Source organism: Mustelus asterias, chromosome 3 (assembly GCF_964213995.1).
Source record: "Mustelus asterias chromosome 3, sMusAst1.hap1.1, whole genome shotgun sequence".
NCBI classification, from domain to species: Eukaryota; Metazoa; Chordata; class Chondrichthyes; order Carcharhiniformes; family Triakidae; genus Mustelus; species Mustelus asterias.
Genome location: NC_135803.1, coordinates 69904108 through 69928094, shown reverse-complemented (window position 1 = coordinate 69928094; position 23987 = coordinate 69904108). Strand labels below are relative to the sequence as shown.

The window sequence follows — 23987 nt, the reverse complement described above, 5'->3', positions numbered from 1 at the left end:
TTCACCAAAAAAAGTAAACCGAAGTCCCGCTGGGTTGAACACTATGAGAGGTATTCCTGTGAGATGGACATCTCCCATGATCTCCATTCGCCAGCTACAAGAGAAGGATAGGGAATAGGATATACTTCTTTACCTTATTTTTGTAGATCTCATTAAGGCATTTGACATCAACAGCAGAGCAGGACTTCACAAGATTTCGGTGGAAATTGGCTGTCCATTAAGCTCCTCAGTTAGATCCACTCCTTCCAGGTCAACAAGCACTGGATTGTACAGTTCAATGGCTCCACTTTTGACAATTTCGGAAGGAAGAATGGAGTGAAACAGGGCTGTGTCCTAGCCCCCAATCTGTTTGGTGTTTTCTTCTCCATGCTGCTGATCTTTGGCTTCATTTAAGACATGGAAGTCATCTACTTACATACGACATGCTTGACAATTTATAAATAAAGTTTATTTATTAGTGTCACAAGTAGGCTTACATTAACACTGCAATGAAGTTACTGAGAAAATCCCCTAGTTGCCACACTTTGGCACCTGTTTGGGTACACGGAGGGAGAATTTAGCACGGCCAATGCACCTAACCAGCACGTCTTTCGGACTGTGGGAGGAAACCGGAGCACCCAGAGGAGTCATGGGTGCAGACATGGAGAGACATGGGTGTAGAGACTCCGCACAGACAGTGACCCAAGCCGGAAATCAAACCTGGGTCCCTGGTGCTGTGAAGCAGCTGTGCTAAATACTGTACCACCGTGCTGCCCTGTCTGCGAAGACTGAAAGCAAAGTCAAAAACACATAGCGCCCTAATGATAGAACTCTTGCTGATGATGCTGCACTAGACACCCACATGAAAATTCAGCTACAAGGATCCATGGACACACCTCTCCTACACTTGTAGCTTGTTCTCCCTGACTATAAAACATCAAGAAAACAATGGTCATGGGATCTTGAGAATGAATTAATTAATCATTAATTTCCATCTTTGGTACATTATGGATATATCCTGGCAGGTCAAAATCATGAAAGCGCAGTCCTTTAAAGGCAGAGCTCCCAATTTTGTTCATGCTCATCAAACAGAAGTGCCTTTGTTGGCTCAGGTACGTTCGCAGAATGGGAGATGGTCACATACCCAAGATCATTCTGTATGATGAACTAGCTGGAGCCAGATGACCACTGTTTTAATGCCCAAGCTCTGCTTCAAGGACATCTGTATGTGTACTTGTGAAACCTTTACACATTATCACACCTGGGTGTCACTAACTGACAAAGGAAAATGGTAATATCTCCTGGGGGCTGGCATGCGCCACCATGATGACTAATGGCTCCAATGGCTTGGCAGCACATGCCAATGCCAAAAACAACCCAGGGTAGATTTAGAAGTGGCATTTGTGGCAGAACTTGCCTTTCAAAGATTAGCCTCTTCAGCCATCAGCAAAGATGTGTCATGTTTGAAATGGATTGTTTGCTTATGTCCGTCACCTTTTCTAGATGGAAGGATTCCGAAGATAAACCTGAATGATCTTCCACATTCAGCCTGAAGGTGGTTTTTAATACAATGTCAATTTAAATATTTGTACCTCCATATCTTCCTCAGGTGTTCCTTCAGGACTATTTTTACAATAAGGTGAAAATCCTTATGCTCCAAAGGTTGTTTGCATCCCTCACATTCAAAAGGCCTATTTGTATCTCCCTTATGAACAGAAGGAACGCCGCTGTATTAGGGAAATGCAACTCTTAACTTAAGTGGATATGTCACTTCAAAGCATTTCGAATGGTGAAGAGCTGGGACTCACCGCTGACTTCGAGGAGACTCAGTCTCACCTGAGTCAAGTTCACTTTTTGGTTGCCTAGACTCTGAGCTCTGGAATTTTCACCCTTTTTCTCTTTCTCCAAGATGTTCCTTAAAACTTATCTCTTTAACTAAGCTTTGAGTCACTTGTCTTAATATCTCCTCATGTGGACCAGTGTCAAATTTTACCTGCTAACCTTGAGATGTTTTTACTTCATTAAAGGCACTAAATAAATGCTTGTTGTTCTTAACAGAAGTTTGTTTTGATTAAAACAGAAATGGCAGAAGGGTATTAGGGTAGCTTCCCTTCCTGTTTACGGAGCCGCATGCTTAACTGAACCCTGGAGCTTCTCCAGGCAGGATTTCTGGATGTTACCGATTGCTCTAGAATTCGCCAAGAATCATAAAATGAAAAGGTCATCATGTGGGCGGCGCATTATCCAATTTCTCTGAACCATAAAGTGAGAATAGGAAAAGACAGAAAGGTTTTTTCATCTGGGGATGTCTGAAAGAAGAAAATATTTTTTTTAAATGCAGAAAATTGCTTTCTGCTGAACTGGGTCAGAAAAGGAGATTGCAGAAACGTCTGCAGCGTGGCAGCACAGTAGACAGGAATGATTTACTGCTGCGGCCTCTTTGGGCTTATGGATGATGGTCAAATATACAATAACCGCACCTCACTTTGTACCCACTCAAAGACCAAAGAACAAAGGAAAGTACAACATGGGCCCTCCAAGTCTGTGCTGATCATGATGCCAAAACTAAACTGAAAAAAAGCTTCTGCCCTTACTCGGTCCATATCCCTCTATTCATGTACCCATCCAGATGCCTCATATCAAAGCTGCACATTCACCGCGCTCCTTGAAACTCTAGTTCAGATGTGTTAAATAGTCAAATGGTACAGGATCATTTACCACAACAGTTAAATGTTCGGTGCCTGACCCAGCAGTTGGGGCTCACAGTGTTCCACCATCAGCAGCACAATTCTCCTCTTTTCTATTTGAGGGAAAGTCTGAATAATGATTACACTGGTCAGGCATTAGTGCAGGTCAATCTACACATGCAACTGAGCCCAATTGAACTAATCCAACCATAACACATGAAAAATCATAGGCTAACTAGGTACGTGGAAACCAACATGCCGAAATGCTGTGCAAGCACTCATTGCAAATTAGATCATTACATCAAACTGTTTCTAACAGGGTGATCATCACAAGTGACAGATCTGCAATAGTCTAGAGAATTAAACAGGGACATGCCTACATTCATGAACATCTTGCCCTATTACTATACAGCAATAGATCTATAGCCACCAGTACTGCACTGCAGCGTTATGCAGTGATGGACCTGGACCCACCAGGACTGTACCACAGCATTATACAGTGACAGCTCTGTACCCACCAGCACTGCACTGTAGTATTATACAGTCATGATGTGGAGATGCCGGCATTGGACTGGGGTAAACACAGTAAGAAGTCTAACACCACCAGGTTAAAGTCCAACAGGTTTATTTGGTAGCTACCAAATAAACCTGTTGGACTTTAACCTGGTGTTGTTAGACTTCTTACTGTATTATACAGTGACAGACCTGTACTCACAAGTACACAACTGGAGTGTTATAGGGTGACAAGACCTGTATCCACCAGCACCGCATTGTAGTGTTATACAGTGATCATAGCAAGTTAGAATTTTAAATTCAGTTTGTGGGTGAGAAATGGAGTCTCACAGTAGTATTCTGGAATTAAACAAAGGAAATTACATAGGCATGAGGACAGATTTAGCCCTAATGGGCTGGGCAGGAAGACTACAAAGTAGGACAGTTGATGAACAGTGACAGATAGTTAGGAGATATTCAAGTCCACCCAACTAAGGATGAAAGACTTCCATGGCTAATCAAGGAAGTTAAGGATAACACAAAGTCAAAAACGAAGGCATACCATATTGCAGAGGCCTGTGGCACATTCGAAAATTGGGAAGCTTTCAAAGATCAACAAAGGGTCACTAAAAAAGTAATAAAAAGAGCAAAGGTAAATTATGAAAGAAAACAAGTGCAAAATATAAAAACAGACAGCAAAAGGTGTATAAGTATATAAAGAGGAAGAGAGTAGCTAAAGCAAATGTTGGTCCATTGGAAGGAGGCTGGGTTATTAATCGTGGGGAATGCAGAAATGGCTGAGACACTAAATCAATATTTTACCTCAGTTTTGACGGTGGAGGACATGGTCATCATCAGAAAATGCAGATGTTAGAGAAAGGGAGGAACTCAGAACTGTCATCGTCACTAGGGTAAAAGTACTGAGCAAACTATTGGGATTGAAGGCAGGCAAGGGCCCGATGGCCCATATCCCAGGGTCTTAAAGGAAGTGGCACTGGAGATAGTGGATCCATTGCTAACAATATTTCCGAATGGTTCCAGTGCATTGGAAAAATGATAATAACGCCCTTATTCAAAAAGGGAGGGTGGCAAATTGTAGGAAACTATAGGCCAATTAGTTTAACATCTGTTGTTGGGAAATTGTTCGAATCCATTGTAAAGGAAGTAATAATAGGACATTTAGAAAGTCAAAATGCAATCCATCAGAGTCAGCATAGTTTTATGAAGGGTAGATCATGTTTGATTAATTTGCTTGAGTTCTTTGAAGATGTAACAAGCAAAATGGATAATGAGGATCCTGTAGGTGTAATATATCTGGACTTTCAGAAGGCATTTGATAAGTGCCACACAAAAGGTTAATCCACATTCTTAGTTCATATGGGATTAGGGGTAATTTATTAGTTTGGATAGAGGATTGGCTAACCAACAGAAGGCAGAGTCGGAATAAATGGATCTTTCTCAGGTTGGCAAAATATAACTAGTGGGTGCCGCAGGGTTCGGCCCTCAAGCCCCAACTATTTATAATCTATAGTAATGACTTGGATTCAGGGATAGTAGGTACCATAGCCAAATTTGCAGATGACACTAAAATAGGTGGAATAGTAAGTTGCGAAAATGAAATAAGAAATTTATAAATAGATATAGATAGGTTAAGTGAATGGGGCAAAATGTGGCAGATGGAGTTTCATGTAGATAAGTGTCAGGTTATCCATTTTGGAAAAATGCAAAAGCAAATGATCTAAATGGAGAGAAAGTTCATAATGCTTTGGTGCAGAGAGATCAGGGTGTTCTCATGCATGAATCATAGAAAACTAGTATGTAGGTACAGAAAGGAAGGCAAATGAAATCATGGCATTTATTGCTAAAGGAATACACATAAAAGTAGTGAAGTGCTGCTGCTACTGTACAAAGCATTAGCGAAACCAGTCTTTGAATATTGTGTACAGCTTTTGTCCCCTTACCTGAGGGATGTAGTTGCATTGGAGGCAGTTCAGAGGAGGTTCATTAGATTGATGCCAGAGATGAGGGGTTTGGCTTACGAAGAGAGATTGAGCAGTTTAGGTCTATACTCCTTAGAGTTTAGAAGAATGAGAGGAGATCTAATTGAGGTATATAAGATGTTAAGGGGGATTGACAAAGTAGACATGGAGAAGATGTTCCCCCTTGTAAGGCAAGCTAGAACAAGAGGTCATAGTTTTAGGATAAGGAGTGGCAGATTTAAAAGAGAGATGAGAAGAAATTACTTCTCTCAAAGGGTCCTGAGTCCGTGGAATTCACGACCCCAGAGCGTGGTGAATGCCGGGACTTGGAGTAAATTTAAAGAAGAGATAGACAGATTTTTAATTAGTAAGGGTTTGAAGGGCTATGGTGATGGGGCAGGTAAGTGGAGATATAATGATTGTATTAAATGGCAGAGCAACCTCAAGCAGCTAAGTTGCCTACTTCGGTTCATAGTTCTTATGGTTCTTATACAATGACAGACCTGTACCCACAAGCACAGCATTATCATGTTATACAGTGACAGAACTGTACCCACCAGCATTTCACTGTCGTATTATACAATGAAAACCCTGTATCCACTAGCACTGCACTACAGTGTTATAGTGAAAAACCTGTACCCACCAACACTGCACTATAGTGCTTATACAGTGAAAAACCTGTACCCACCCACACTGCACTATAGTGCTTATACAGTGAAAAACCTGTACCACCAGCACTGCACTGTAGTGTTAAATAGTGACAGAGCTCTATCCACCATGGCTGCACTACAGTGCTATATACATCAAAAGAGTGGTACCGAGCAGAATGGTACCGCATGCTACATAGTTACACACCTGGATCCATATTGTCTTCCAGGATTATACAATGGCCAACCTGTACTCATATTGACCCCTCGTGTTTGACAGTGACAGACCTGTATGCAGTCATGCAGTGACAGGTGTGTATCCGGACTTGTTCTCCCAGTATTGCAGTGACAGATTTGTATACACATGGTCATTCCAGTGTTACACAGATTTGTACCATACAGTCCTCTAGTATCATACAGCAAGACTAATACTCACCAATATTTTAATCCCAGGGTTGTATAGTTCAAAATGTTGCATTCAGGCACCCCAATTGTACAACAAAAAACAAAGAACAGTACAGCACAGGAACAAACCCTTCGGCCCACCAAGTCTGCAGTTCAATTGAAAACCTTATCTGCCACTGTTGCCTTAAATGAAATCCCTGTATAGCCCTACTCAGCGTTCAACAGCTGAATTCTTACTGAGGTCATCTTTAGGCACTTAATAAATCAAATTGGAGAAATTCAAGAATAAATGTTCCTCCTTCAAAGAAACCCTTCACAACATAAATTAATGTTAGAGGTGATAAGGGAAACTCGTCTGGGGATAAATATTGCAATAACCTTAAACACACTAGAAACCGCAGTACAATGGAGTCACTGGGAGCTTTACATATTCTCTTGTTAACTTATAAATACTTGGGAGGATAGTAACTGGTACCATCTTCCTGTGTCCGGCCTGTCACCAGGTGCTGAGCAGTGTGTGCAAGTGAAAGTGTAATGCCACCTAGTGCTGGTTGAAAATGGCTGCACTGAATCATTGAGTCACAAAGCACCAGGAGACAACCATTCAGGTAACTATGCCCCCGGCTCTGAAATTCTCAGGCAATTAGTCCCACTTATCACTCTCTACTTCCATTGCCCTGCAAAATATGTTGTATTAGAAGTAATAATTCAATTTTTAAAATCAGGGAACAGGAAAGGTGTTGAATAAATATTTACTAAAATTTAACAAAGTGTTTTTGAACCAACACAATTAACTTAGCATTGTTAAAAGTTCTACACTCTGTGACACCATATCAGGAACATAACTGTCAGAAAACTGAGCAAATGATCAATTCTTTGTGATATAAGCATTGAATCATCTAAGTGAGCACTATAATCATTGTAATCTGAAAGAGTCCTGCAGTAAAGCTTCCAAATGCCAGCAAAAGAAAGACAGGAACAAAAGGACTGGACTCATCCCATTTACTTTGCTCTTTTTTTGGCTCACCCCAATCACTTTCAATTCCATCCTGTCCTTAGGATAATAGGCCATCAATCTGGTCTGAACTCAATCTCCAATCTAGTCATTTTCCTCTCTATCCAGTCAGCAGTCTTCACAATAAATGGCCTTGCTAAACCTCGAGTACAAATAGCTGCTCTTTAAATGACACCTCGTTTGTCTGCTCAAGTGCGAGGTTGCTGGTTGTGTTAAACTCCCTGGCACCATTCCTTCAAGATACAAACCATCAAGGATGCCCCTGGCTCCTTTATTTCTCTAAATGATGATGATGGGGTTCATTTCCTCAGGCTTCCTTGCTTATGTAAAATATTAAACCACTGTTATTCTCCTGTTCTGAATTAGTTTGAGCACCTCTGAGAGCAGTAATGTATGGGGTCACAGTGCCCTGATGTTACAGCACTGCACACAGCCTCAAACCTGAACAACTGGCCCCTAAAATACTGTTCAGGAAGTGGCTCTTCCATAAAAAAATTATTTCTTCCATCCCTGGGGACAGACAGGAAGAAACAGCATAATTTTCTCACAAGTCATAGCCATCTGTTTGCTATTAAGTTTAGGGTTTTTAAAAAATTAAATGCTAAATCACTTTTTTCAACTCAGATGTTGTTTGCATGTTGATGGAATGTCTGACACTGGCTGTAGTGACGCACTGGCACAGTGACCAGCAGCTGCTGCAGATGGGGATGCAGTGTCTGACACTGGCTGCAGTGACGCACTGGCGCAGTGACCAGCAGCTGCTGTGGATGGGGATGCAGTGTCTGACACTGGCTGCAGTGACGCACTGGCGCAGTGACCAGCAGCTGCTGTGGATGGGGATGCAGTGTCTGGCACTGGCGCAGTGACCAGCAGCTGCTGTGGATGGGGATGCAGTGTCTGGCACTGGCTGCAGTGACCAGCAGCTGCTGTGGAGATGTTGAAGCACGGCTCACATTTGTTCCATTTCAATGAACAAAAATTAGAAACTGAATGGAATCGACACTGGATGAAAATTATATGAAGAAATCTAATGTTACCCCAGGAATGCTTTCAAACATTTCCCATGTAGTTACTGTGTGGCAGGATGATTTACTCTGAGTAACAAATAGGGAGTTGCCGGCGCCTGCAATGTACTTAACGTGTTAGGTTCGCTGCTTCTTTATAACAGATTGCAGCATGCTCTGCTAAACTTCATGATAACTGTGGTTTACACTTCAGTGCAAAGTCACTTTGTCCAGTATTTCGGACCTCAACCAGAGGTAGGCTGTACTGCTCCAACTCAAATTATTGTTTAAATAAAGATCTATATGTCAACATTCTGATCAAAAGTCAACAGTATGTATTCTGTACAGTCAGTGATCTGCAGACAATGAATGTTTTGTATAGTTAGTGAGTATTCAGTACCATCCCTAGATATATTGTACATTCTGTACATTGAATATTCTAGAATTATGCAGATTTCTTAAATACAATGAGCAACATGAAGTTTCACAATCCATGATCATCGTCCAAATGTTTTGTACAATTATTCAGTATTCTGTACATGCTGTTCTGTACAGTTAAGGTATTCAGGACAAGGTACCGGTGCAGTCACAGTATTTAGTGCAGAGTACCTGGACACTCAAAATATTCAGAGTACCTGGACAGTCACAGTATTCAAGAGTGCCTTTAGAGTAACAGCATTCATGGTACCTGCATAGTCACAGCATTTGGAGTACCTGTACCGTCACAGTTTTCAGAGTACCTGTACCGTCACAGTATTCAGAGTACCTGTACCGTCACAGTATTCAGAGTACCTGTACCGTCACAGTATTCAGAGTACCTGTACCGTCACAGTATACAGAGTACCTGTACTGTCACAGTTTTCAGAGTACCTGTACCGTCACAGTATTCAGAGTACCTGTACCGTCACAGTATTCAGAGTACCTGTACCGTCACAGTATTCAGAGTACCTGTACCGTCACAGTATACAGAGTACCTGTACCGTCACAGTTTTCAGAGTACCTGTACCGTCACAGTATTCAGAGTACCTGTACCGTCACAGTATTCAGAGTACCTGTACCGTCACAGTTTTCAGAGTACCTGTACCGTCACAGTATACAGAGTACCTGTACCGTCACAGTATACAGAGTACCTGTACCGTCACAGTATACAGAGTACCTGTACCGTCACAGTATACAGAGTACCTATACAATTACAGTATACAGAGTACCTGTACAGTTACAGTATTCAGAGTACCTGTACCGTCACAGTATACAGAGTACCTGTACCGTCACAGTATACAGAGTACCTGTACCGTCACAGTATACAGAGTACCTGTACCGTCACAGTATTCAGAGTACCTTTACCGTCACAGTATTCAGAGTACCTGTACCATTACAGTATTCAGAGTGCCTGTACCGTCACAGTATACAGAGTACCTGTACCATCACAGTATTCAGAGAACTTGTGCCATTACAGTATTCAGAGAACCTGTACTGTTACAGTATTCAGAGAACCTGTACTGTTACAGTATTCAGAGAACCTGTACCATTACAGTATTCAGAGAACTTGTGCCATTACAGTATTCAGAGAACCTGTACCGTTATAGTATTCAGAGAACCTGTACCATTATAGTATTCAGAGAATCTGTACCGTTATAGTATTCAGAGAGCCTGTACCGTTATAGTATTCAGAGAATCTGTACCATTATAGTATTCAGAGAACCTGTACTATTACAGCATACAGAGTACTTGTACCGTTACAGTATTCAGAGTATCTGTACAGTTACAGTACTCAGAGTACCTGTACAGTTCAGCGAGTACATAAGAACTAAGGGCAGAAGTGGCCATTTGGCCCCTTGAGCCTGCTCCGCCATTCAATAAGATCATGGCTGAGCTTTTCATGGACTCAATTCCACTTACCCACTTGCTCACCATAACCCTTAATTCCTTTACTGTTCAAAGATCTTTCTATCTTTGCTTTAAAAATATTCAACGAGGTAGCCTCAACTGCTTCACTGGGCACAGGATTCTACAGATTCACAACCCTTTGGGTGAAGAAGTTCCTCCTCAACTCAATCATAAATCTGCTCTCCTTTATTTTGAGGCTATGCCCCCTAGTTCTGGTTTCACCTGCCAGTGGAAACAACCTCCATGCTTTTATCTTATCTATTCCCTTCATAATCTTTTATGTTTCTGTTAGATCCCCCCTCATTCTTCTAAATTCCAATGAGTATAGTCCCAGTCTACTTAGTCTTTCCTCATAAGCCAACTCTCTCAACTCTAGAATCAACCTAGTGAATCTCCTCTGCACCCCCTTCAGTGCCAGTATATCCTTTCTCAAGTAAGGAGATCAAAACTGTACACAGTACTCCAGGCGTGGCCTCACCAGCACCTTATATAGCTGCAACATAACCTACCTGTTTTTAAACTCCATCCCTCTAGCAATGAAGAACAAAATTCTATTTGCCTTCTTAATTACCTGCTGCACCTGCAAACCAACTTTTTGTGATTCATGCACAAGGACACCCAGGGTGCTCTGCACAGCAGCATGTTCCAATTTTTTACCATTTAAATAATAGTCCATTTTGCTGTTATTCCTACCAAAATGGATGACCTCACATTTACCAGCATTGTACTCCATCTGCCAGACTCTTACCCACTCACTTAAACTATCTATATCCCTTTGCAGACTTTCAGTGTCCTCTGCACACTTTGCACTACCACCCATCTTAGTGTCATCTGCAAACTTTGACACACTAACTCCCCAACTCCAAATCATCTATGTAAATTGTAAACAATTGCAGTCCCAACACTGATCCCTGAGGCACATCACTAGCCACTGATCGCCAACCAGAAGTACCCCCATTTATCCCCATTCTTTGCTTTGTTAGTTAACCAATCCTCTATCCATTATAATACATTATCCATAACGCCATGCACCTTTATCTTATGCAGCAGCCTTTTGTGCGACACTTTGTTGGATGCCTTCTGGAAATCCAGATACACCACATCCACCAGTTCCCCGTTGTCCACGGCGCTCATAATGTCCTCAAAGAATGCCAGTAAATTAGTTAAACCTGACCTGCCTTTCATGAACTCGTGGTGTGTCTTCCCAATGGGGCAATTTTTATCCAGATGTCTCACTATTTCTTCCTTGATGATAGATTCAAGCATTTTCCCCACTACAGAAGTTAAGCTAACCGGCCTATAGTTACCCACCCTTTGTCTACCGCCTTTTTTTAAACAGTGGCGTCACATTTGCTGTATTCCAATCTGCTGGAACTGTCCCAGAGTCCAGTGAATTTTGGTAAACGAGTGCATTTGCTATTTCTCCCACCATATAGCTAACTCTTTGTAGCTGCAGCACATCATATATAAATATCTACTGTTAGTACATCCCGTGTAAATATACAGACAGCAGGCTGTGTATAAACATACTGACAGTACAACTGTGTCAAATATTGAGCTAATACAACAAATGTAAATATACAAATAGCATGCATTGTGCAAATAAAGGGATGGAACATCACATAGAGAGAGCACATCATGTGTAAAGGTGCACTGAGACAGACTGTGAATAATGACAGCACATATTGTTAATATTCACGCAGCATATCACCCAAATCTATGCAGACAGCATACAATGATAATATGCATTTTGTGTGTCACATATCTAAGAAAGCGCATTATATAATATACTAACACATAAGGTGTAAATACAGAGAGAGTAGAGATAGAGATAGCATGTCACTTTAACAAATGGCATGTCACACGTTAAGTATATGGATGGGAAATCCAGCATTAATACACAGAAGCACATCCTATGTTAATGTACAGTTGGTGGATCACATTCATATGGCTGTGACGTTACATGCAAATATAAAATTGGCAGATCATTGCTAACTGGTCACATGCAAATGAGACATCAAGCAAATACAGAACATTTCACCCAATGTTAATATGCAAACAGCAGATTAGCAAAGAGGTGAAAACACAAAGTATACATGAAAATAGAAATAGTACGTCACATGCAAATACACAGCCAGTGTGCCAAGTGTAAAATAGGAATCAGAAATCCCAAATTTATACTTTCATATCCTATGTTAGTATTAAGACTGCAACTCATATTAATATAAAGGTAGGGCAACAGATAGAACTAGTCAGCACATTATATACATGTATAAAGACAACTCATCAACTTGAAATTGTTAAGCATATTTAACATAAGGAAAACTTCCTTAGTTTTCCTTATGTTAAATATGCTTAACAATTTCAAGTTGATGAGTTGTCTTTATACATGTATATAATGTGCTGACTAGTTCTACCTGTTGCCCTACCTTTATATTAATATGAGTTGCAGTCTTAATACTAACATAGGATATGAAAGTATAAATTTGGGATTTCTGATTCCTATTTTACACTTGGCACACTGGCTGTGTATTTGCATGTGACGTACTATTTCTATTTTCATGTATACTTTGTGTTTTCACCTCTTTGCTAATCTGCTGTTTGCATATTAACATTGGGTGAAATGTTCTGTATTTGCTTGATGTCTCATTTGCATGTGACCAGTTAGCAATGATCTGCCAATTTTTAAAAATATTTGCATGTAACGTCACAGCCATATGCTCTCGGCCTTTTGGCTAAGATCAAGTGTAGTATCGGATCTGCGCTTGGTTGAGGTCATTAGGTTACGCTGAGGCTTCATATGTTTCATATGAAGCAATTTTTAAAAGCGGCATCTCGGCCTTTTGGCTAAGATGCAAATGACATCAAGCCTTGGAGGAGGATCCTCCCCCTCCTCCAATCAGCTTGGCTCATGTAGATCAGGCCCAAGACAGGTGTGAAGGCCCTGTCTTGTCAGCTTGGATCGGGAATGTCTCAACTTGTTGAGACTCTGAATTGGACTTGATTTGATTGAATTGGAAAAGTATTTAAAAAAATTTAACATAAGGAAAACAAAACTATGAAAGGATTTGACACAAGGTTGCAGGATGGAGTATGGGCAGCATAGTTATGGGTGAGTTCAAAGCGTGTGAAAGGCAGAGGATGTGTGACCGGCCAGAAAAGAAGTGGAATAGTCGAGTCTGGAGGAGTGAGAGTTTCTGCAGCAGATGGGCTTAGGCAGGTATTGTCAGGAAGATAGAAGCACTCTCTGCAATGAGGAAATACAAAGTCAGAAACTCGACTCAGGGTCAGATAGGATGCTGGGGTTACAAAATATTATTCAGCATTAGATAGTAACCAGGAATTGTAGTGGCGGCTTAGTCAATGGCTTTCCCTCTTTGTGCATACTGTGGCTAAGAATAAACTTAGTGCACAGTCCAGCTAAGATCCTGCAGAATGATAACATAAATTTTCAAATATAGCATGATCAGTTTGCAAACAAAGTATGCCCTTTCCTCAAATTCTAACTTATGACAGCAAAGATTCATTGCTGTTTGCCAAGAGAGTTGGAAGAACACCACAATGTGGCTGAGTGACGCATTCATCAGGAAACCACTCAGGTTTCTGACGATCACCTCACCTCTGTGCCCCACCCCACCCCCCCCCGCCCCCCAACCCTTGGAAGTGACCTTCTCTAACCTCATATCCCACCCAATAGCTCTCTGCTTCTAGTGACTTTGACTACCCCCAGACCCACTGTTTACTCCCTGGAACTCCCTCCAAAAGCTGCTTTGTGTCACTGTCTCCTTCCCTGACTTCAAAAGCACCCTCGAGACTCTGACCATGCCACCCACTCCCCAGCCCTTCACTGTTCTATCTGACACCCTCCAATTCTGTTAAACACAATATGCACTTCTATAAGAGGGGTGATGTGAGGGTGCATTCAATCTCAAACTTTAAGGGACCTTCAGGAAGTGGTACACAAGTTAGATTTTTTAACTGCTAAACAAGTCCGTGGAAAAAAAAGCAACAAATTGAATGTTTTGCTGTTTGCATGTTCTGGTGGATGAATTCCATCTGGTCAGCATCAGTCTGTGAGCTTAGTGAGAACAGACGACCAGGGCTATTTTTAGCTGAGTCGGTCCCCTCAAGAGACTAAATATTTTCAGAGAAATACCAGGAAGTAGGGCTCATTTAGATTAAACCGCACACTGCTCTATATTTTACATAGTTGGAGCAGAGAGCCAAGGTTTCAATAAAGAATTATTTTAGTTCTGCTCTCTGCAGAAAACATTAACACTTGCGGAGGACAACTTTAATTTTTCAACATCAATACTGGGGCAAAAGAAATATAGATTTTGTAATGTTTTTATTTCAAACTGCACCAGAACACTTCACCAAACTTGAAATCAAATTTCTGCTGGAGATGTGAAGAAATAAAAACACTATATTCCACGTCTCACGGGATATTCCAACAAAATTCAAAGCATTTTTAAGGCAACTGCTGCCAAGCCTCTTGCAGCAATTACTAAAACAGATCACTGCTTGCTATGTGATATAAACTAGCACTCGTAACTAATCTATAATCAACATTGCAGACTGCCACCCTCTCATGTCTCTACGTAGCATTTATCGGGGATGTGCTTATTAAAAAGCTGCCTGCTGTGCATTCGCGCCTGCCAATAGCTCAGGATCTGCTGCTCCCAGATCTCCACACTTTATACCGGCAGCATTGCTAAGATGTTCTGAGGCAAGCTCGTTCCCTCACAAATCTCCACAAGCAACACCGCTGACCCAGGTGGAAAAACAATTCTAAAACTGAATTTATTTTAAACCTTCCAACTTGTCAGGAAACTTCAGGAAACATTCCTGAAGCAGAACGTTTTGTTCTTTTTTTGAGGTTGGGTTATAACCAAAGGCATCGGAGCTTCGGTGCAGAACTAAAATGTCTCCATCCACATTTACATGGCAACACACGCATGTCGCCTTCAGCACTGTTTCCCGAGAAGATCCATCAGCATGAGGAGAGAGGACACTGTAGTAGGTCAGCAAGGGCTGGAAGCAGGCTTCAGGGAAGTGATTCAAGACAACATTTCAATATTTTCTCCATTACACATTTTTTTCTTTCGTCAACTATTATTTTTATTATTAAATTTCATGAATGATTTGAGAACTCCCCTGGTACAAGGCTGAGCTCACTTGCTGACCTGATACTCTCTGTTGAAGTCTGCTTTTTCTACAGCTTTTTGTAGAATTTTACAGAACAGAAGGAGGTCATTCAGCTTCAGCCCACTGTGCATATGCCAACTCTGGAAAGTGCTATCCACATTAGACCCATTCCTCTGCTCCTTACCTATAGCCCTGCAATGATCGATACAGTGATACTTTGATGGCATCCCATGTATTTTCTTTTTCTTGTTTTACTTCTTGTGCCTCCAACTTTCTAAATCACTGTTGTTAAACACAGGGGCTGGGTTTGGATAGTTCAGCACCTTTACTTTGAGCTCCCATGGATGGTACAGTACTTACTCTTGGTGAGTTGGCTGTTTCCCCTTCTGGTATGAGGTATGTGACACCTTTCCCTTTCCACCATGGAGAATTTGGATGTCCTGCTCACAGTGACCTGATAAAGTCTGTGAAGAGTTGTTATTATATATCTGTGTGGATGCTCACGTCAAGCATTTGCAAGCATTCTTTGCCAGTTGGGACTCCAAGACAAAGAAAAGATATATCACTTGAGAAGTCCAGTGAGCAATGAGGCAAGGGGAAAGTGGTGATTAAAAGCAGGGAACAGCGACAAGAGGATTGCAAAGTCAGGGATCACAAGACTTAAGGTGGTTAACTCAAGGATTAGAAACCAATTGGGAGGGTAGTGGCTTGCCTTCAGTCACAAGCCTAAAGTTTAAATCAGGCAGCCACAAGAAGGATAGGCAGCAGTTGAATTGAAGGAAACCCGAACATCAGGCAAGGGGGCTGGCAACTTGTGAAACTTGGTGGTGCAGAGCTGGTACACCCAAGAATCAGGAAACAAAACAGTGTTCAGAGCTGCAAGACCCAACTAAAGAATACAGCGGCACCCACTTGGAAGTGTTCAGTAGAATATTCAATGCTGTAGAATTGGCACCTCTGACACTGCTGCACTCCCTCAGCATCGCATGAGTTTGTCAGTCTGGATTGTGTGAAGTTGTGAAGCAGAGCTTGAAACCACAACCTTCTACCTCCCAGGCAGGAGTGGTGCCCAATGATCCATGGTTTACAGTGGAAGGCAAAGCAATTTAAACCTTGGGCAGGAACTGACCTGATCCAACAACACAAACACATATGTTTTATTTCATGCTGGTTTGGGTTCGAGACATAGTAGGACTAAATTGTTCATCCTGCCAGCTAGAACACTGAAGCTCGGCAAATAAATGAGGGAGGAAGGAATAGAAGGTTCTGCTGATGGGACGAGGTGATGAAGGGTGGAGCATAAACACCAGCACTGACCAGCTTGTTTCTGTGCTCTACAGGTTCTGTAACCCTATGTCACTGCTGATGCTGTACTTTCCTCAGGTATGGCCAGGGATGTAATTTTGTGACTGCTTATACCAGGGATGATGTTCAGAGAAACATTGTTCTTTTTCACACATCTGGGTTTTTACACAAAATACCTTCTCAGCTGTAGCATCAGTATCCAATTCTATAAGTGACCCAGACTGTCTGGAGTGCCCCTTTTTCCATAATCATTACCTATTTAAATAATCGTGACTATGGAATCAGAACACAGCACCCCGATTCTTGGGGTCCAGCAGCATCAGTGGAGAGAGAATAGAGCTAATAGTTCGACTCTGGATGACCCTTCGTCAGAGCTCTCATCCTGACTCAAAATGTTGGCTCTATTCTCTCGATGAGGAGATGCCGGCGTTGGACTGGGGTAAACACATTAAGAAGTCTCACAACACCAGGTTAAAGTCCAACAGGTTTATTTGGTAACAAAAGCCACTAGCTTTTGGAGCGCTGCTCCTTCATCAGGTGAGTGGGAGTTCTGTTCACAAATAGGGCATATAAAGACACAAACTCAATTTACAAAATAATGGTTGGGATGAGAGTCTTTACAGGTAATCAAGTCTTAAAGGTACAGACAATGTGAGTGGCGAGAGGGTTAAGCACAGGTTAAAGAGATGTGTATTGTATGTCTCCACAGTTGCTGAGGGACCTATTGAGATTTTCCAGCATTTTCTGTTTTTGTCTCAGATCAACAGCAATTTTTAACATTTCATATTGTGTACTTTTCTCTTTGTAAGATTGACTGGATATATTATGTATATTTTAACAATCCTCTGGACACCTTTTTGAGCAACGGACCGTTTGAAGCTATTTCCGCTCTTCTGTTGTGTGGCACAAAACTCAAAAGACAAAGTTCCCTCTCACAAAACTACTCAGGCCATCTTACCACAGAACCATGATTGGAAACCTTGCCATCATACTGAAAGATATGGAAAGACATTCAGGAAAAGAGCTGCTAGTGCAGCAAGCCTGTCAAACTCTGCACTATGTAGTCAGAGCATCCTGAATCCCCAATCCACCTCCCCAACCTCACCCAATCTCCGGAGAGAGACAAGAGGCTAATTTCAGAATATAATCAGGAAAATGGTTCTTAATTGATGTAGACAATTCAGGAGACCACAATGCCCAAGATAAATGTCTCTCAATATCCCAGCAACCATTTAGATTCTGTGTGATAGTTATGGAAGATTCCACCTCACTACTTCAGCAGTCACCAATCAATATTGAATAGGTAGCCAACCATTGACAATAGCACCTAGCGATGCAATAAAACCAGCACTACAAAGTGATAACTCTGTGAACTTGCTATAACACTTTCCCCTGAGATTTTGTACCTTAAGAAGCTTTGCAAGGTCACGCAAGGGAAAAACCTGTCAGGAACCTCAACTGTGCTAGATTCTGTTGAGGACAAATTTTGTGGTACATCCTGTGGATGGGATCAAAGACAGATTATTCCCAGAGATTGGACCCAGGGATAGATTATTCCCAGAGTGTGGATCCCAGGGCAGATTATTCCCATGGATTGGACCCTGGGACAGACTATTCCCAGAGATTGGACCAAGGGACAGATTATTCCCAGAGATTGGACCAAGGGACAGATTATTCCCAAAAATTGGTTCAAGGGATAGAGTATTCCCGGGAATTGGACCCAGAGACAGGTTATTCCCGGGAATTGGACCCAGAGGAGATTATTCCCGGGAATTGGGCGCTGTTTCCCGAGTTGTGTTGCGGGCTCTGCTCCCTCTCTGGATCCTCGTCCTGCCCCCCGCGGCCTCCCCCCGGCTCCTGGCTGCAGCCGCCGTGCTCCCGGTCTCGCTGCCCCCACCCCGGCCCCCGGCCTCACCTTGCTGCGGATCTGGCCGGAGGTGGACACTTTGCGGATCAGTTTCTGCGCGGATTCGTGCTCGGCCTCGCTGTCTGATGACTCGTCTCCCACTGTGCTGCCGCTGGCGAGACGCTCCCGGGCCCCCAACTCACAGCCGGAGCCGGCGGCCTGCGCTTCCCGAGCCGCCATCATCACCGCAGCAACCGGGGTCCTCACTCCAGCGTCGCCACCAGGGGGAAACGGAGAGCCCGCGGTAGCGGCATCCGGCCACCAGGGGGAAACGGAGAGCCCGCGGTATCGGCATCCGGCCGCCAGGGGGAAACGGAGAGCCCGCGGTATCGGCATCCGGCCGCCAGGGGGAAGCGGAGAGCCCGCGGTAGCGGCATCCGACCGCCAGGGGGAAACGGAGAGCCCGCGGTAGCGGCATCCGGCCGCCAGAGGACGGCGAGCCCGCTGTACCGACATCCGGCTGCCAGGCAGAAACCGAGAGCCCGCGATACCGGCATCCGGCCATGAGGGGGAAATAGAGAGCCCGCGGTACTGCCATCCAGTCGCCAGAGAGAAACCGAGAGCCCGCTGTACCGGCACTCTGTCAGAAGTTTAACAACACCAGGTTAAGCATCTCCACACCGGCACTCTGTCGCCAGGAGGAGAGCGAGCGCGCGCTGTACCGGGAACCGCCGCCAGAGGGAGCCCCACATCATTCAGTACCAGGAAACACCGTCAGGGGGCGCGTGGAATGGGGATGAACCAATGTTGCAATGGACAGTGCAGAGATTGAAAATTAGGTTCCACTTCAATATATTACAAATACATTTAAAATTATCAACTTTCCAAATTCTCTGTGAAATAAAGACGGAAGTACAAAACAGCAAAATGTAATACTGGCTTTTCACAAGTAAATTTAAAGGGGCAGTCCACTCATTTGACCAGAGCCTCTTTGTACAGCGACACTCTATTGTATAGGAATATTAGCCTTTCAAAAAAAAAACTCCATTCTTTACAAGTTACAAAGCCAATTTTTAGAGTGGACCAGCAGACTCGAATCCACCTCCTTGCTTGCTCTAAAAACTAAATTCAAATTGAATCCAATTCTTGGTCCCCTACAAGAGAGACAAACAAGATACAAGTTGACGAGCTAAGGCATTGCACCCCATCCTGGGCTTGATCCATGCCAAAAGGCCGATGTTAGCCTTTATGTAGGATGTGGTGGATCCACACCAGTTGGTTGGAGATGTAAGTAGGACCAAAGCCTTCCTTCAGTGAGTTCACTTTTACCTCCGAATTAGCAGGTGAATAAAATCCCAAACCAAAGAGCAGTCAGAACTCTACAGGAGAACCCATAGCCAAGTCACAAAGCAGAGCAGTGATCATCTAAGCAGAGGTTCTCCTTTATGGAGAGGAGCCTGTCACCAAATTGGTCAAGAGAGGTACATCTTCACTACAGAGGGAGGAGTCAGTATTGTGGTTCAAAGTTTAGGAGCCCAAGCTGTAACCCTTGAGTACAGATCCTTTGGAAAAAATATAGAAGTCCCTTTTTCTTAAAAAACCCCCCCCAAATTAAGAAACTCTTGTTCCTCATTCAGTGGATTGTCACGGGAACCACAACAAATACCAATTGCCGGGGGTGGGGGGGGGGGGGGGGGGGTGGGAGTGCTACAGGCAAGGAAGAAAGAGGAGATTTTTCCAAACTTGATAACCCTCACCTTTGTACCTACCTTTGTACCTACCTTTGTACCTACCTTTGTGCCTACCTTTGTACCTACCTTTGTACCTACCTTTGTACCTACCTTTGTACCTACCTTTGTACCCACCTTTGTACCTACCTTTGTACCTACCTTTGTACCCACCTTTGTACCTACCTTTGTACCTACCTTTGTACCTACCTTTGTGCCTACCTTTGTGCCTACCTTTGTGCCTACCTTTGTACCTACCTTTGTACCAACCTTTGTACCTACCTTTGTACCTACCTTTGTACCCACCTTTGTACCTACCTTTGTACCCACCTTTGTACCCACCTTTGTACCCACCTTTGTACCTACCTTTGTACCTACCTTTGTACCTACCTTTGTACCTACCTTTGTACCTACCTTTGTACCCACCTTTGTACCTACCTTTGTACCTACCTTTGTACCTACCTTTGTACCTACCTTTGTACCCACCTTTGTACCCACCTTTGTACCCACCTTTGTACCTACCTTTGTACCTACCTTTGTACCTACCTTTGTACCTACCTTTGTACCCACCTTTGTACCTACCTTTGTACCTACCTTTGTACCTACCTTTGTACCTACCTTTGTACCTACCTTTGTACCCACCTTTGTACCCACCTTTGTACCTACCTTTGTACCTACCTTTGTACCTACCTTTGTACCTACCTTTGTACCTACCTTTGTACCCACCTTTGTACCCACCTTTGTACCCACCTTTGTACCTACCTTTGTACCTACCTTTGTACCTACCTTTGTACCTACCTTTGTACCTACCTTTGTACTCCCCCTCCTCTAACCTAAGAAAAACTCGGAGTGAGAGCAGGTAAGCTTTTTTTTTCTCGCTTTCGTTTCTTTGCAAAGGAAGTTAGCAGGGATGTCAGTGCAGGCAGTGCAATGTTCCTCCTGTGGGATGTTTGAGGTGAGGGACACCATTAGTGTCCCAGCTGAGTACACCTGCAGGAAGTGCACCCAATTCCAGCTCCTTGAAGACCGTGTTAGGGACCTGGAGCTGCAACTGGACGAACTCAGGATCATTCGGGAGGCAGAGGCAGCTATAGATAGAAGCTGCAGGGAGGTAGTTACTCCTAGAAATTATACGTGGGTGATGGCTAGAAGGGGTAAGAAGCAGTCAGAGCAGTGATCCCCTGGATCCCCTGTTCCTCTGTATAACAAGTATTCCGTTTTGGATACTGTTGGGGCGGGGGGGGGGGGGGGGGGGAACTTAACAGGGGTAAGCCATGGGGTACAGGTCTCTGGGACAGAGTCTGTCCTTGTTGCTCAGAAGGGAAGGGGGGAGAGGAGTAGAGCATTAGTCATTGGGGACTCCATAGTTAGGGGGACAGGCAGGAGATTCTATGGGAACGAGAGGGACTCGCGGCTGGTGTGTTGCCTCCCAGGTGCCAGAGTCCATGATGTCTCGGATCGTGTTTTCGGGATCCTTAAGGGGGAGGGGGACCCAGCCCCAAGTCATGGTTCACATAGGCACCAATGACATAGGTAGGAAAAGGGATGGGGATGTAAGGCAGAAATTCAGGGAGTTAGGGTGGAAGCTTAGGGGCGGCACGGTAGCACGGTGGTTAGCACTGCTGCTTCACAGTTCCAGGGACCTGGGTTCGATTCCCAGCTCGGGTCACTGTCTGTGTGGAGTTTGCACATTCTCCTCGTGTCTGCGTGGGTTTCCTCTGGGTGCTCAGGTTTCCTCCCACAATCCAAAGATGTGCGGGTTAGGTTGATTGGCTATGCTAAATTGCCCCTTAGTGTCCTGGGATGCGTAGATTAGAGGGCTTAGCGGGTAAAATATGTAGGGTATGGGGGTTAGGGCCTGGGTGGGATTGTGGTCGGTGCAGACTCGATGGGCCGAATGGCCTCTTTCTGCACTGTAGGGTTTCTATGATTCTTTCTATGATTCTTAGGGCGAGAACAAACAGAGTTGTTATCTCTGGTTTGTACCCGTGCCACGTGCTAGCGAGGAGAGGAATAGGGAGAGAGAGCAGTTGAACACGTGGCTACAGGGATGGTGCAGGAGGGAGGGATTCAGATACCTGGATAATTGGGGCTCATTCTGGGGTAGGTGGGACCTCTACAAATGGGATGGTCTACACCTGAACCAGAGGGGTACCAATATCCTGGGGGGGAAATTTGCTAATGCTCTTCGGGAGGGTTTAAACTAATTCAGCAGGGGAATGGGAACCTGAATTGTAGCTCCAGTGTACAGGAGGTTGAGAGTAGTGAGATCATGGATAAGGTTTCAATGTCGCAGGAGTGTACCGGCAGGCAGAAAGGTGGTTTGAAGTGAGTATACTTCAACGCCAGGAGCATCCGGAATAAGGTGGGTGAACTTGCAGCATGGGTTGGTACCTGGGACTTCGATGTTGTGGCCATCTCGGAGACATGGATAGAGCAGGGACAGGAATGGTTGTTGCAGGTTCCGGGGTTTAGATGTTTCAGTAAGTGCAGGGAAGGTGGTAAAAGAGGTGGAGGTGTGGCATTGTTAGTCAAGGACAGTATTACGGTGGCAGAAAGGATGTTTGATGAGGACTCGTCTACTGAGGTAGTATGGGCTGAGGTTAGAACCAGGAAAAGAGAGGTCACCATGTTGGGAGTTTTCTATAGGTCTCCGAAAAGTTCCAGAGATGTAGAGGAAAGGATTGCAAAGATGATTCTGGATAGGAGAGAAAGTAACAGGGGAGTTGTTATGGGGGACTTTAACTTTGCAAATATTGACTGGAAAAGCTATAGTTCGAGTACTTTAGAGGGGTCAGTTTTTGTCCAATGTGTGCAGGAGGGTTTCCTGACACAGTCTGTAGATAGGCCAACAAGAGGTGAGGCCACATTGGATTTGGTACTGGGTAATGAACCAGACCAGATGTTAGATTTGGAGGTAGGTGAGCACTTTGGTGATAGTGACAATTCGGCTACGTTTACTTTAGCGATGGAAAGGGATAGGTATATACCGAAGGGCAAGGGTTATAGCTGGGGGAAAGGAAATTATGATGCGATTAGGCGAGATTTAGGATGCATAGGTTGGGGAAGGAAACTGCAGGGGATGGCCACAATTGGAACAGCTACTGGGTGTCCTTGATAAGTATGTACCTGTCAGGCAGGGAGGAAGTGGTCGAGCGAGGGAACCGTGGTTTACAAAAGACGTTGAATCTCTTGTGAAGAGGAAGAAGGAGACTTATGTAAAGATGAGACGTGAAGGCTCAGTTAGGGCGCTTGAGAGTTACAAGTTAGCCAGGAAGGACCTAAAGAGAGTTAAGAAGAGCCAGGAGGGGACATGCGAAGTTTTTGGCAGGTAGGATCAAGGAAAACCCTAAAGCTTTCTATAGGTATGTCAGGAATAAAAGAATGACTAGGGTAAGATTAGGTCCAGTCAAGGACAGTAGTGGGAAGTTGTGCGTGGAGCCTGAAGAGATAGGAGAGGCGCTAAATGAATATTTTTCATCAGTATTCACGCAGGAAAAAGACAATGTTGTCGAGAATACTGAGATACAGGCTATTGGACTAGACGGGATTGAGGTTAATAAGGAGGAGGTGTTAGCAATTCTGCAAAGTGTGAAAATAGGTAAGTCCCCTGGGCCAGATGGGATTTATCCTAGGATTCTCTGGGTGGCTAGGGAGGAGATTGCAGAGCCTTTGGCTTTGATCTTTATGTCGTCATTGTCTACAGGAATAGTGCCAGAAGACTGGAGGATAGCAAATGTTGTCCCCTTGTTCAAGAAGGGGAGTAGAGACAATCCTGGTAATTATAGACCAGTGAGCCTTACTTCTGTTGTGGGCAAAGTTTTGGAAAGGATAAGAGATAGGATTTATAATCATCTAGAAAGGAA

The 23987-nt window shown here is 43.7% G+C and overlaps 1 protein-coding gene and 1 non-coding gene across 5 annotated transcripts in view; one reads left to right on the top strand and one right to left on the bottom strand.

Moving 5' to 3' along the window:
* Positions 1–18670, bottom strand: part of dgkd (diacylglycerol kinase delta) — a 138829-nt gene extending 120159 nt beyond the window's left edge. For 3 of the 4 annotated variants that reach the window (XM_078209114.1, XM_078209115.1, XM_078209116.1), the window contains exon 1: positions 18464–18667. In XM_078209114.1, the coding sequence (XP_078065240.1) occupies positions 18464–18637 (174 nt within the window). In that variant the 5' untranslated portion in view covers positions 18638–18667. Of the gene's footprint in view, positions 1–18463 lie in introns of all 4 variants that reach the window. The other variant, XM_078209113.1, reaches the window with a different exon arrangement.
* Positions 12811–13000, top strand: LOC144492015 (U2 spliceosomal RNA). Its single transcript, XR_013497566.1, has one exon. It is a non-coding gene; the product is annotated as a U2 spliceosomal RNA (small nuclear RNA).
* Positions 18671–23987: the final 5317 nt, after the last annotated feature.